Source organism: Pinus tabuliformis, chromosome 1_1, assembly GCF_031772625.1.
Source record: "Pinus tabuliformis cultivar Carrire ecotype Pingquan chromosome 1_1, CPIR1, whole genome shotgun sequence".
Classification (NCBI taxonomy): Eukaryota; Viridiplantae; Streptophyta; class Pinopsida; order Pinales; family Pinaceae; genus Pinus; species Pinus tabuliformis.
The window spans coordinates 549,109,093-549,124,290 of NC_142297.1; the positions used below are offsets into that span (position 1 = coordinate 549,109,093).

General features: G+C 39.0%; 1 protein-coding gene across 8 annotated transcripts in view; it reads left to right on the forward strand.

Moving 5' to 3' along the window:
• Window positions 1-15,198, forward strand: part of LOC149214292 (uncharacterized) — a 264,915-nt gene that overhangs the window by 105,222 nt on the left and 144,495 nt on the right. For 7 of the 8 annotated variants that reach the window (XM_089392260.1, XM_089392259.1, XM_089392264.1 and 4 more), the window contains 2 exons: window positions 156-2,441; window positions 2,626-2,680. In XM_089392260.1, coding sequence (XP_089248386.1) covers window positions 156-2,441; window positions 2,626-2,680 — 2,341 coding nt within the window. Of the gene's footprint in view, window positions 1-148; window positions 2,442-2,625; window positions 2,681-15,198 lie in introns of all 8 variants that reach the window. The other variant, XM_089392265.1, reaches the window with a different exon arrangement.

Sequence of the window (15,198 nt, forward strand, 5' to 3'; positions counted from 1 at the left end):
ACTGCATTTAATAAGATAGTTCACATGAACTGCATCCTGTATATTCTGTGGGCTTTGTTAAATTGAAGGATTCTTAGGGTCTATGTTTTTTTATGATTGATAACATAAGCTGCATGTTGATAGTTCCACAATAAAATCTGACAAGCAGGCTGCAGGCAGGTGCAGCTTTGGAGGCTCTTGCAAAAGGGGCTGTACGCTTTTCTTGTCGCTTTACAATCAAAGAACTGCAGGAACGGTGGCATGCTCTCCTTTATATTCCGGAGATATCAGCAAAGGCTGCTGCTCGTATGGTTGAGTTTGAATTGTCACAGATGGAACTTTCAAAACCAACTCGATCTAGCAAGTTGAAGAGTAATGAAGAGTTTGTTCGAAAGCAAAGACCTGAAAGTGTACGTAATCGTTACTATAACATGAGAAAGAGAATTGATGCAGAAAGAATTTTGTCTCTAGATGATAATTGTTTTTTTGCAAATGAAAGTGCTGTTACTTGTATTGGTAGTGCAAACGAAGATTTTCAGGAAGTAGCTGCAACAATTGATGCAGTGTGTCCTGCCACAGTTGATATGGAAGGAACAGCTGTTGCTCCCTCTTTTGGGTTTTCAGGCTCAAGTCTTGATATTGAAGATAGAACTTTTTCTCAGATGGTTAGTTTTTTAGCCACCAGGGATGTTGAAGCTGTTGGAAGTGCTTTTACAACTAATGGCTGTTATGGCTTTTCAAGGCACGATCCTTCTAATATTCTCAGTGACACAGTTGTAGGTGGTGACAATGAGCATATGTGTGTGGAGAATGTTAATCAGTTGGTTGAAGATATGCCGCAAGCTATTGTGGAGAGTGCAGCTACAATCCATCACATGCCATATATTGTAGAATCTAGGATGCCCTCGGATGCAACAAAGACTGCTTTAACCGCTGACAATGTGCCTATTGTGAGCTCAGTGCCGGTGTTTGATCACAATCCTGGTGACTGTAAGACTATTGACACTAGATTTGTTAGAACAGAACATATGCAAGAAGCTTCAGCAGAAAATGCTTCAACTTTAGATATGTTGTCACAGCCAACCATCAGAGATTGGGAAGTTGATGATGTGTTTTTAATGCCTTCCATGATTGCTGGTATGAAAGACAATGTTGATGAACAGATTAAAGGTGCTGATGACGAAGCAGATGGCAGTGGACTCAAAGAACCCCAGAGAGATGGATGTTTAATGTTGAACTCCTCCACTACTAAAGAATCTATTCATCTTTCAAGTGAAGGATTGGAACAATCCTTAGTTATGGAGCCACAGCATGAATCTCTTGAACATTCAGCTTTTCAATTCTTGCCTACCAGTAGTGAAGGGGCCCATGTGTATGGATCGGGGGATGGACATGATATGTTAGATAAGGTGAGATGCCTGAATATAGGCTATAATAATTCATGTACTCCTGTAAAAGTTGAGCTCCAACCTGAACCTTCAGAGTGTCTGGACATCAAAGCTGTAGATAGTTTAGCCAACTCTGTATCAGAAAAATCAGTCTGTGAGCAATCTCGAGATCTTGACATTGTGTCAGCATCTCCACGCATGTCAGCTGTTCCTACACAAGTCAGTCAAGAGTGGAAGAATGATGCAGCTAAGTTAGGAGGAGCATCATTCACTTTTCATGACACCTGTCAGCCACTTCTGTTTGTTCATGGACCCATGGTTTGCACATTGAACACAGAGGACACTGATGTGCCTTGCAATGATGACTTTGTTCCACTAGCTTATCAGGAGCTCTCACCTATATCGGCTGCTTTTCAGTTCAGTTACACTGAGCAAATTAGTGCAGGAGGGTCCCTGACAGCTAAAGGCATGCCGGCCAACCAAAGGCCTCCTTATTCAGGATCAGGTATTGTGAAGAAAGAGCATGAAACATTAGAAAAGCTTATGGAGGCAGAAAATGAATTGCGGCCGGCAGCCTTAAAAGATGAGGAAAACAACAAGTCTTGTATTGGTTATAATGGAATTAAAACGGAGGTGTTTGAGTTCACTGCACCATCTGTAGTTTGTCAAGAGGAGGTTGCAAGAAAAGAGGATTGCAATCCTGGGATTCCATCTTCTACAACTTTCACCACTGTTCTGACAAATGGTTTACAAGAAGGGATTTCAACAGCACCTTCGGTAGTGGAAAACAATTCTGGTGATAAAATTGATATGTTACCCTCATACGAATCAATTGAAGGTCCTCTACATGATGGCTCTGTTGACTTTACTAGACCTTTAAAATTTGAAGTCACTCAAGATAATATAGCGCAAGTCTATCAAGATGAGTCCCTTGCTCTTATTGATGTTGGATATAAGGATTCTCAAATTTTGTACTCTGAAGAGGCAGCAGTACATCCATTTCCAGGAAGTCAACATGATCAGTTTTCAGATAGTGACGAAGAATTGCCACAGTTTTCTGATGTTGAAGCCATGGTTAGTTTCAGTACTCAAAGTTTACTGTTGAAGTGATTTAATGTTCTATTTCATACTTTCCATGAGTACTTGGTACTGGTCATAGTTTAACATTTTTGCATCAAAATCCCATTTAAACTCTTCTAGTGTTAAGAATGCTTCCTAACTTATATTTTGTTTCTCTATCTTGGTTGGACAAACAAAGATACTGGATATGGATTTGGACCCTGGCGAGGATGAGTCCTTTTCTGCAATAGCAGGTGATCTATTTCCTTTGTTTTATGTTTGGTTTGTTCCATTCAATTTGAGGTAAAAACAGTAACAGAGTTTTACACCTGAATACATTTTTAGAAATAAAATAGATATAGCATTGTAAATTTCTTAAATGTTTTAAACTTGTAAATGTAAGTTCCCACATCAGTATTGATGGCCATGTGATTATAATGACAGAAACCTGTGAAGCTAATTGAGTTGAAGAAAGGAGTTATGAGTATAAATTAAGAAAGTATGTGGGCGATTCTTTGAGAAACTGAATCATGTTATTTTTTCACATTAAAGCTTCCTTTGACCTTTAGTAGAACAAGATTCATAATTGCTTTAATACAAAAAGGTTGGCTGCCTATGAAGCTACCATGGTCACAAGCAGAACTAGGTCAAAAGATCAAAGATCGGGTTGGCTCAAGCCAAAATACCCAAGAACATATATCACAGTGCTCAAAACAACAAAGTCCAAGTGCCACAACGCTGACAGTCTAATATATAAAATGATAAACAATAATGCCCACAGCAGGGAAAGCTCATCATGATCATCTTGGGCTGGGTCCCAACCAGTGCCAGTTAGGAGGCTCCTCAAATGTTGGATCCCATCCATCTCCAGCCTTGGGGGGCTTGGGGTCTATTACCTCACAGGTTCTCACTTGGTGTAAAAGTCTGTAAGCACAATTTGTGAGACCCCAAGGGCAACTTAGGCAAGCTACCCATTGTCACCTCAATAGCCTTGCCATTCTCTCTTTAGATTGGATGATCTCTTGCCTAGGGGGAAATCCCAGTGGTTAACCAAACTCAAGTTGTTGTAGATAAAGCGGGAGTAAAAGAGCTGAGAAAACATAAATAGTTTTGTAGATTTTTATATGTTTTGGATGGTGTATGCAAGGGAATACTAGTGCCTTATTTGTTTGGGCGATGGGGTCAAGTTAGCATCATAAGAGGGGTGTTCTTATAAAAGATTAGGAGCTGTAGACAGCCAAGTGATGTGTACAACAACAGCCCTATTTTTCCAATTAAAAATCACAGATTTGAAGGAGTAAAGGGGCTATGAAAGATCCATTTTAAAGACAACACAAAGGGTGGCCCTTGCCTAAAGATTCTTTACAGATGCAATAAATCAAGTGATGTTAAAGCATAACGTTCCACTTTTTAAAACAAATGACATAAAAAAGTTAAGGAGGATCTATCACACATAATCCTCCCAATGTAGCAAGCGTGCTCCTCTATGGCCCTCAAGTTTGACTTTCGGATCCACAAATCTGAAATGTTAGCTATCAATAATGCATCAAGAACAACTTGCCTTGCAATCAACAGAGAAGAATCACCATTTCCACAAAAGCTTAGACAAAGGTAGAAGCAATTTTATGCCAAAGCTTGGGAGCTCTTCCACTCGCACCTTGAAATGGGAGGAACTGTTCTTTATATAGAGAGTCTAGCTCAACTTCCCTTACAATAAAATATGATTTGTTTCTTCTAGATCCACAATTTGCTTCAAGGGAAAAGAATAAAATACATTACATTCTTAACCTCCTCAACCACTTCTCCTAAAAATATCAATGAGTAGTTACAGGTCCACTTTTTATTCCTAGAAATAATAATAAAACAATTGAAGGAATATTAATAGTGACACTCAGTTTGGTTTGGTGGATCTTGTTGATCCATGGTTTTTGCAATCAACAAATTATGATAGAAACAAATTCAATCTGTTGGTTTCACAGCCTGAACCCCAAAAGAGCTCAAATTTATCAAAATTCAAAACCACATCATTTTCGGTTGGCTTTTAATGCTGCTGATATGGTTGAATGCCACAAATAGACTAGAGAGATGGTTTTCTGAACATTAATCCAATTTACAACAAGTGTTTAAAAACTCCAGACTACGGTCAGTAAATTTGGATGTCCAACTGAGAAATGAGAAGATCGTCAACAGATCTAAAGCTGCAAGGGTTAAAGAATTGGAGAACAAGATTATGTCTATAGTTGATGACTCAAAAAGGAAATGAAAATATCAAAACTCTAATGGATGTGAAGGATGTAGAAATCAAGAATCTCAAAAGCAAACTAAAAATACCCTAATATGAGTTGATAGAGTCCAAAGATATAATAAGTGCGTATCAGGAGAGATTCTTTCACCTCTGAAAATGGAAGGTTGTAGGGATTAACTTCTCAAATGTCAAAGCAAATTGAGAAACTGAAACAAGAAGAGGTAAACCTTTTGGAAGAGCACTCAATTGAAATTAAAAAGTTGTAGCAAGAGCTTACTGAGAAGATTTCTTAGTTCAACCGTTATCTAATGTGTTGTGATCCATTGAAGATGATGATAAACTCTTGAACTTTTCCAGTAATGGAGACATTGTTGATAATATGTCGGAAAGGATATCAAATTATAAATCTTAGATTGCAGAGTTGACGAACCAAATTTAGAAAATGAACATCATAAGCAAAAGAAAAGTTTGCTCATTTGCAAGAATCAAGCAAAGAGGACTTCAATAATGAAATTTGCAAGAAATAATAAATGGGAAAGATGTTGAGATTAATTTGCTTGAAGTGTCAAGGGTGAACCTCGAGAAATTGTTGCAAGATGCATTAAGTCAGGCTACGGGAAAATAACATTTGATTGAGACTAAACAACAAATATGGGATAGGATCATAGAACAGATGAGCAGATTCAGGATGCATTTTGATTTATTTCGTTATTGTGAAACTGTAACATTTGCTAGTGCACAAGTGCATATCAAAAGGATGTTGCTTGAAGATCATGTGAAAGTTGAAGAAGCTGAGCAAGTTATTTAGTTTCTTATGTCACTATTAGGGAGTGCTTTAGAAGCACTTGGAATTCAAGATAGAGCTAATTTAGTCCTAAATATTACAAGGGTTTGTGAAAAGAAAGAGTTGATTGATGCCTTGCAGTTAAAGTTTACGTAAGTGAGAGAATTAGCAGAAAAGTTCAAAAATTGCTTTCACCCAATTCATAAGTTTGTTTTATCTTTTCCTTGGGCTGAGAGTTCTTGGTTGTTCTTGGAACACACATACATAAGTGCTTTGATAGCATGTCATAATGATATAGACTTCATCCAGGAAGGAAATGAGATCATTTCTAGGAAGCTTATTATTGATTCACTAGAATGGGATTTCTCTATATTAATTTTAATTACAGATTTGTTTAATGCTCAACCTCGTGTACCATTTAATTTTCGTACTAATCTTGAAGCATCATACAAAAAAATGCTTTGGCTGAGTCACAAGATAGGAAAGAATGGAAGGAAGTGCTACATTTTGAACGCAAGGTTCCACTGCTAGGACAACCAATGTTACAAGAGCCAATGGTACAAGAAGAAGCCGATTCTTGACAAGAGGAAGAGGATATATGAGATTGAGATCAACTAAACATGAAGAAAGGAATGGGGGCCAGAAGGCATAAGGAGTTCCCATGATCCGAACTTAAACAGGGACGCAACAAATTACAGATATAATCATAAATACAGAGATGCAACAAAAAAACACTTCATTTCATTAATAGAAAAATACTGAACTATGCTTACAAACATAATGGAAATAAGATAGCTCAGACGATGGTAGCTTATCTCTGAGAAGAGATGTGGTAGCTACATGCCAACTGAACTGTGTTACAATGAGGTTCAAGGGCCTATTTATTATTGAAAAACCTGAGAAAACCCTAAACAACCAAAACCCTAACCCCAAGAGATTTAACACCAAGATTTTGTGGGCTTCGTTGGGGTTAGTTGGGCAGCCAACTTCCCGGGGTCGTAACTTGGTCATATTATCTTTGTTCGGCGCGTACAATACTTTGTTGGAAAGGTCTCTTTGAGTACTACAGGTTTTGCCGTAGACCCCTGACTACTGCTATGGGCTTGCAACGAACCTCAAAAAAACGCCAGGTCAAATCTGCTTCGGAAGTTCAGGACCTGAAAAACTGCGAAAAATAGTAAATGCTGAAATAAACAAGGAAACAGATGAAATTGACTAAAGGGTCTAGGTGGAATAGGCAGGTGGCCACCGATATACACATGGATCATCCCATGTAAGAAAAAATGCATTATAGTAAAGAAACAAGATGAAGATACATCCTCAATGACTATGAAGTCACTGTCCAGTCAAAAACAAAAAGTCACGAAGGGACTCTAGTGCTAACCACGGATATTCTATTGAACATGGACATTAAGTCTATTTGGAAAAGTTAGTTATGAAAGTGGCTAGGATAGAGGCTTTTTAAATAAGGGTGTAATTGACATAGATAAGATAAGATAAGACAAATGTATTAACGTTTGAAAAATAACCATTTGAAGTAGGTCAATGGGGATGTTAGGTACATTGATGTCTAAATAGAGCAAGAGCACTAAAGCAACTCCTATATAAAAACAAGAAACATAAAATAAAAACTTAATAGAGGTCCAATCTAAAACCTAGAGAGTCGACTCCAAAATGAAGAGGTAGTCCAAGAAAAATATGTACAAGATCATTGTGTCACGAATTGATAACACTAGTGGTAGGAGGCTATTCTTGTCCACTAAACTCTCCTGTCGTAGCATTTGAGGTTGAATGGAGAAAACTTGAAATAGATGTCTATTTGGAAGAAAATTTGTAAGAGGAGCTGGAATGGGTGTTGTGATGTTGTCTAGAAGCTAAGTTGCACAAAGCGCCAAAGCATTTCATAGTTTCTGAAATGGGTACGTTTAGAAATGTCACCTCCCAAAAATGGAAACATCAACCGAAACGTCATATATGTTTATATATATAAAAAGAAATTTATAAATAAGTGAATAACACATTATCTTGTAAGAAAAAAGGGAATAAGACCCATAGATGACAATTTAGAAGGAAAACCAAGTCTATATTAACTCTCATAGATGATTACATAATGGTTGAGTTTCGGTCGAGTTTCGGAGTTTCAGGTACGGGTACGTCCCAAAATGCCAAGTTCCTAGAAGTTTCGTGCAACATAGTCTAGAAGGAGTTCATGTTGCCATAATTTAGAAGAGCTCCTCTAACGATGAATGTGAGGTTTGGTCTAACGATGTCGTTGTGGTCTCATGGAGGTAGAAATAACGTTCCTTGATTTTGTTGCTGCACAAACTAGTAGGCCTAGTTAGTAGGCTAAAGCTAGAGGGAACAACAATAATTTGGGACAAAGGCCCACTGTCACCACAGCCTAAGTCCCCTTCTCTTCTCGGATTTTCACTGACGGGAGGGGTTCTAATATGGAGGAGATCACCTTGAATGATAGGATCAATGATGGGGTTTATAGTGATCTCTAAGCTCCATTCAAAGGAGAGGATTAGTATGAGGTTTGCTTGCTTCTATGAAGCTTAATAGCTCTCTAAGAAAGACCTAAGAAGAAGGAATCCAGATCTAGGGATTAATGATGTTACAATAAAGCTAGGCATACCTAGAGTCAATATTTTCCAAAAAAATATAGGACCTCTCAATAAGCTCTTTAAGGTAAGCAATTGCCTCTAGGAGGCTTGTTGCTAAAATTGAGAGACCTATGTTAGATCCACATAAGGCCTAGGGTTTTAGGATTTATCATGAAAGGGAGACTCCCAAGGAGAGTCATAGGTTAAGTAGGGATGTGAAAGGTAAAAAGAAATGATCAATTTCCTTTGATTTTTCAAGAGCAAATGACCTTTGGAATGCTGCTAACCTAAGAGGTTCAAGACTAATTTCAGGATGAGAGCTAGGGCTTGAGATTTCTCTCAAACTAGCCACGAGAATTGCTTCAAATTTTTGAGGGCAACTAGAGGAAACTATAGCATAGTAACCTACCAACTCACTCCTCAAAGTGACCTCCTTGATGCAATTCGCACTAGGCCCTAGCTAGCTGTCTAGTGTTAGGGTAAATTTTTGGAAAAATATGTATAAGAGGAGATTTTAAGGGTGATCACCAATTTGGTTTGGACTAGTGCCTTACTTTTGGGCTATGGAGGTTTTATGATTTGAATCTTGGACTAATTCGTTTCTCAAGGAGGTTGAAAATGATGCCCTAACACCAATCTTTCAATAATTACCCACCCAAGATCAATGGATTTTCATGGAAGAAAAGAGATTGCAATCCACTAGGAAGATTCTTCTACTTGTTATCAATGAGTAACATGCACAAATTTGCAATCTAACATTCTTTTACAATGATATTCAACAATTAGGGCATGAAAGAACAAGAGCTAGTTGCATAATTTCCACACATTAGACATTATTCATGAAAAATTCTTCAATAAAATTTACTTACAAGATAACAAGAGATATATCCAATCCAAGATCAAGACAATGGCTCCAAGAAGAAATCGAACTAGCTTCCAAAGATATCGAAATGCATGAAAGAGTCTCCAATAGTCATCCAAGAAGAAATGCAAATTTATCAAGAAGAGCTAATCCACGAATGTGATGATGGAACAAAGTGGGGGCAAGAGGGGAAGCTCGAAGCCACATGCCATGGTACAAGGGTAGCTATGATGAAGGAAGCCCACACATTGGGTTTACAGATGTAGGAGGGAGCAATTGCGGTACATGAGTTACCTCGGCCTTTGTTTTTTCTACCCTTCTTCATATGCCTTTTTCCTGTTATTGATTTTTCTTTCTTTTGCTGCTCAGGGCTTCAGGGAATGAGAGCATGATGTAACAGTGATTACCCCCTTAATGTTAGGTAGTTCATCACCCACCAGGGGTTGGGACAATCATGGGTTCCTTAATGATGCAGGTGGTGTGAAAATTCCTGAACCAGAATCCCTACTGCAGCAACTGATGACATTTCTCCTATTTGTTAAATTCCTTTAAACAAATTACTTGCAGTTTCCTACGACAAATATCGAAATACATACACTGCAACCTTCACTTAATTAAATTATATGCGTAAACAAGAAACTGAGCAAGAAAGAGAATACAACACAATAACACCGTTATTTTTGGATAAATATCCCCAAAAAAATCCAATGCGGGAAAATCGGTGCAGCAGATCTGAGGGTTTTTATTATTATGCAGTAGTAAGTCTGAATACAACTTCTGGATGCCTTCCTGACAATCCAGTTACAAAGAATATCATTGACAGAGAGATCTGTGAGATTACCTCACACTATCACTGGAAATCCTGGCTGACCCGACTCCTGAATGATTGCCCCTACTCTGGCTACCTTTGTGCTGTCTCCGCGTCAGCCCATCATCAACCCTTCTGGGAACATTGTCACTCCTCCAGCTGATCAATTTGCTGCCCAGGAACTTCGATTTCTGCCTCCTAGTCTCACACCCTGACTTCCAGCTTAGAAATCGATCTCCCAACAAATTTTCGAACTTCCTTTCAGCTTCTGCACTACCTCTACGTTAGCCTATGCTACCTCTACGTGGGCCTGCATAGCTCTGCGTCAGCCTCTTTGGCTCTGTGCTGCCATTGTTTGATCTCCCTCTGCCTTCTCTGCTAAGTGTTCTCCGATCGGGAAAGATTTCTTTTGGATACTATCCCTGCCCCTCATTGCAAAAGCTCACTTTGAATTTCTCTTCGGTAGTTGCTTTGCTTCAGAAATTTGGTCTTCTGAACTCTCTCGGTGTGTTCTCCAAATGACCTTCAAGCCTCCTTAAATAGTCTTCTCGTTGACATTCAACGACCCAGATTAGAAGCTAAGCAATGGCTAAGATCATTTTTGCTTGATCATCGTCTTCTTCTAGAAGTTACAACCATAGTTAGATTAATACCCATTAATTATTTTTAATTTCCAAAGTTTAGACTTAGGGACCCATTAAAAATAATCAATTATTTTAATAAAACTGTCTTCGGGTGGAATTTCCCAAAACGCTTTCTGGGTTCTTTGGAATACATGTGCCCAAGCCTCCCGAGTCCCTGCAAAATTTGAGACTAGAGCACATCCGATGCTACCAGAAATCAACAAGTGGCACTCAAAGGGGCCTTAGGAACCAAGGTGATGGCCATAGTGATAGGGGGTAGAGCTTATGTTTGGATTTTTCCCACACTAAATTTTTATGTCCCAACCATCTTTTACATTTTATGGTACATTTCCTATTGTAATTTGGCCAAATTATGCTTTTAACTTTTTTTTAGCTGCATCAACCCAGCATCATAATAGGCCCGACCCAAAGTGTGGACAAAGGGAGGGGGAGGCTAACTCTCCCATATATGCCAAAAAGGTCTTGTCATTTGAATCATCCAAGAATTGTTCATTTACGTGATGTAAAGGGAGGTTGCCCCCTCGAAGTGGCTTATTATCAAGTCGTTGATCTATCTTTTCTTATGTTTCTGTGTTATTTTGATTTTGATACATAACACTTTTTATATAGATGATTGCCACCACTGAGATAGATTAGTGCCTTCTCAATCTAGGGCATATGGAGTCTAGGATATAAACTATTCTAGGGTTTCTTTGGAGTGATCTTAAATCCAAACAAAACTATGGGAAATAAAATAACTATCCTAGGGTGTGTAATTTATGTTCTCAATTTTTTGAATGATTATTGGATTTAAAAAGTTATCTCTATTCCTCAAATAGTTGGAGGAGGGGCTCAGCTCAACAAGGGTCAATGAAGCAAAAATTAAATAAATTAACTTAGCACACGAACGTTAATCCTATGGAACATAATAATACCAAGATAAAGCAAATAAACCAACTTATTTCACCATGCAACATCTAATATCCACCATAAGCATCCATGAAAAGAGATCACATCACATCACAGGATCCACGCAAGAAATTTGCTCAATTAGGCATCCATAGTGCAAGGGAGAAGAATCACTAATTAAGAAAAATTATGATCGAAGTGTGACAATGATCTAACATGAAGAAATTTGCTCCCTTATTTATATGAGGTTAACCAAGCCAATTTTCCTTCAAATTAGGCTAGAAGCCCTGAAAACTACTAAATCCATGATACAAGGTGGATGGATCATCAAGATGACCATAAAAGATAGTCAAATAATGTAATAACATGAAAGTAAGCCTCAATTGACCCACTTGTGTGAGTTTAAAAGCATCGACGGTTGATGTCATTTGCCAAATGCATATCTCCCTATGAAAAGGTGCAAGGTATGACCTTAGGGGTTTGTTTAATCCCAAAATTCATGCCGCCTCATCAAAGTGGTGCACACTAGCAAAGAAAAAACCTCTCAAGACTATCATCATCATCAGGGAAGCCAATATCATCATCAAATGCATCATAAGGGTGATGTCATCATGCTAGGGCATGATGTCACTAGGGTAGATGTGAAATCCCTTCCTAAGGGATATTAGGTCATCATTATCGTCATGAATAATCACCAATAAAAACACAACATCCATTAATAAGGTACAATGCTCATTGTGGGGCTTCTTGTCATCTCTTGGGAACACCTAATCTGCAACCAACATGCTAGCCTAGGTCACCATCGTCCAAGGTTTTGAGGCGGAAGGAGGGTCTCATCACCTCCACCAAGTCATTGTCAAGGTCAGGGGCCCTTGAAAGACACCCAATGTCCTCTATCAAAGTGCTCTACATCATCATCAAAGTGGCTGGACATCATTTATGAAGAGTTGGAGAAGCAATGTATCGTCCCTCAAGGGATCTTGGATGCACTTGGAAGAATCATTTAACACATACTCAAGGAATCAAATGAAATCAACATCATGGGTGCAAGAACCATACGAGCATCAAGGTGGACCATATTCAATGTCAAAGTCATGAAAATACTTCTCACAAGTATCATCTTCAAATGTCTTACTAGCTTATGATTGTGCACAAGTTACCATACTTAGGTATGGGATGGTTATTAGACGACCCTAATAGGTGCTTCCAACCCAAAGAGGAGAACAATTCCTAGGTGGACACTTTCAAATGATAGGTACAAGTGATAGGTGCTATGGCATGGGGTTTACTTCTTGAGTGGTGTCATAGCATTTGCTTTTCCAAGCCCCCAAATTGCCATTTTTTTCTTGCTTTGATATAGCTTCCTAAACAAGCCTCATTGGTTCATTGTGAGATAATAATGATGTAACACCCCTTTAATGATGTGTAGTTTATTGCTTCATCAAGGTCGAGATGTTTATCGAGATTTCCCTTTACTTTGATAGGCATGATATGCATGGATACCTAAGTTGCATGAAATGTAGAAACATTTGGAAGCTTTTGAAATAGGGACGACTAGGAATGTAACACCTTGAAAATGGAAAAGTCGGGCAAAATGTCACACACATACACACATACATATATTATTTGTTTTACAAATAATTTAATTGCACATTATCTTGCAAGAAAAAAAGAATGAGACATGTTACCACTTAGACCAGCAGGGGACCTAAACGGGGTTCCAAAGAGTGCAACTGCTAGGTTAAGGGGAACAACGTAGGCTTAGCCCATTGTCACCACAACTAAGTCTCCCTGCTCCTTACAGACTTTCACCGATGGGAGGAGTCCCGATAGTGTAGGGATCACTTGTAAAGTATATGTCAATGGATAGGTGGAAAGCGACCTTGAAAGCCCTTTTCCAAGGATGGAGTGAAGAATGGAACTTGCTTGCTCTTTAAGCAAGGGACTTGGTCCTCTAGGGGTAAGGGGTGAGGATTGGAGGGTTGAGGGAGAAGGAATATGCTTATAAACGAGGTTCTCAATCCCTATAATCCTTGAGAAACTTGGATTCTCAAATGGTCCTTGACAAATAATCTTTTTTGAGAAGTGGGACCACAAATAATCTTTATGCCAAGTGGACCCAGTCCAGGTACGGGGGTGGAATGTAGCAACCAATGATGTTCCTATCCTGGACAATGTGAAAGGAAAAGACCAAACAAGAATATTTGCTTCAAAAGGTTGAATTGATCTTGTTGAGGTCTAGCCTTGGGGATGCCTAGGTAAAATTCGATCCTAGAGCTAGGGCTTTGGATTTCCGGAGATTCCACCGTTAGAATTGCCTCCAATTTGAAGGAGAGGGAAGGGACCCACCACCGCAGTAGCCTGTGGGAGATCAAAATTTTTCCTTGCGTCAATTCCCGGGAAATTGATGCCCTAGGCGGGTTAGACCTAGGGTAAAGGGGAAAAGCGTAAATGAGGGTTAAAATGATCACCCTTTTTGAGGGATCAATGCTTAATTCACTTGGGGATATGGAGTCAAGGATGATCATGAGTAAGAACTTAATTTCTTGATCATGGAGGCCTGAAAGGTCAGCTTCATCCAATGTTGAGAGAAAGAAAAGAAAAGTGACCTTAAAGCATTTATACTTCAAAGCAAAAGATGCAAGCTTATCGAGACAAATAATCTCTAGGACATTTCATTCATATAACATTGGCCCATGCATTAAATTAGCTAAAACATGCTTAATTCCACATTTCAATTATGCAACAACTAGCCCTAATTTCAGCAGTATGCAGCAACAAGAATAACATTGTCAAAATTTACTTACAACTTTATAGAGTATATCCAACCAACATTTTGTTTGCAAGACAAAGCTGCAAGACAAGAAAAATAACTCAAATCCATACGTCAAAATTCATCCATATCCAAAAAATATCCTCCAAGGAAAAAATGCAAAGTTATCTATGATTAGAGGGATCCGAAGTTAAGTAATGATCCAAATGAATGTATCTACCATCAATGTATAGCCTCCTAAGGAGTTCGAATTAGCCTATAGGCTTACATTAGCCCCTAATGATAAAATAATGTGCAAATAAAACCCCTGTTGGTGACAAGCCCACCAAACTAGCTCACAAGTGTAAAAGTAAGTCTCACAAGGGGCCAAATAATAATATGTACATGTCGTGGGGCCCTCCAAATGCCTAATAATGTCCTAAAGTGCCATATTGAGGAACAAATTCCTCGGAATATGAGGGACAAGGGGGTGGCCCCTTGTTCTCCAAGTAGTAGACCTGTGGTGTTCCCAGTGGGCCTGAGGGCACATAAATGACCCCATGGGTCTCCATATGAATGAGAGATGCCTGTAGATCCTTTGCAAGGGTCTGAGTGGTGGAATGAACGCTGCCATGACATCGTACAAATCCTGGGACACTTGCTAAGAGTGTGGGGATTTTGTGGGGGCATACTGGGCATAATGTACCAAGCATATCACCATCATCCTAAAAGTGGATCACTAGTAGTCTTTGAGCATCGATAAATGTCCGTGGAGTGCTGTCTGTTGTTGTGGAGGCTAATGGCTCTCTATGTACACCCTATATGTGCCAATGTAGATCTCTGGGGGTTAGAATCCCGTATAGGGAGACCAAAACCAAATGTAAACCACCTGTAAACCTGCATAAGATCCAATGTGTTCCCTAGGCTTCCAGTATAACCAGTCATTAAAATAATTGTGTAAAATAGTTTACAAATCATGGATAACAAATTGGGCACTTCATAATGGCATGCCCTTTCATAGTGGGCTTTGGCATGTGCTAGTATCTCCAAGCTCCAACGGGGGTTAACCAAGTACCTTATTAGGTGTTTTCAGCCCTTAAAGGGGATAGTATGTCCAAGGTACATCCCTCTAATGGGGGTAGCAAGTGATAAATAAGTGGAATGGAGTAGGGAATGAGAGGGC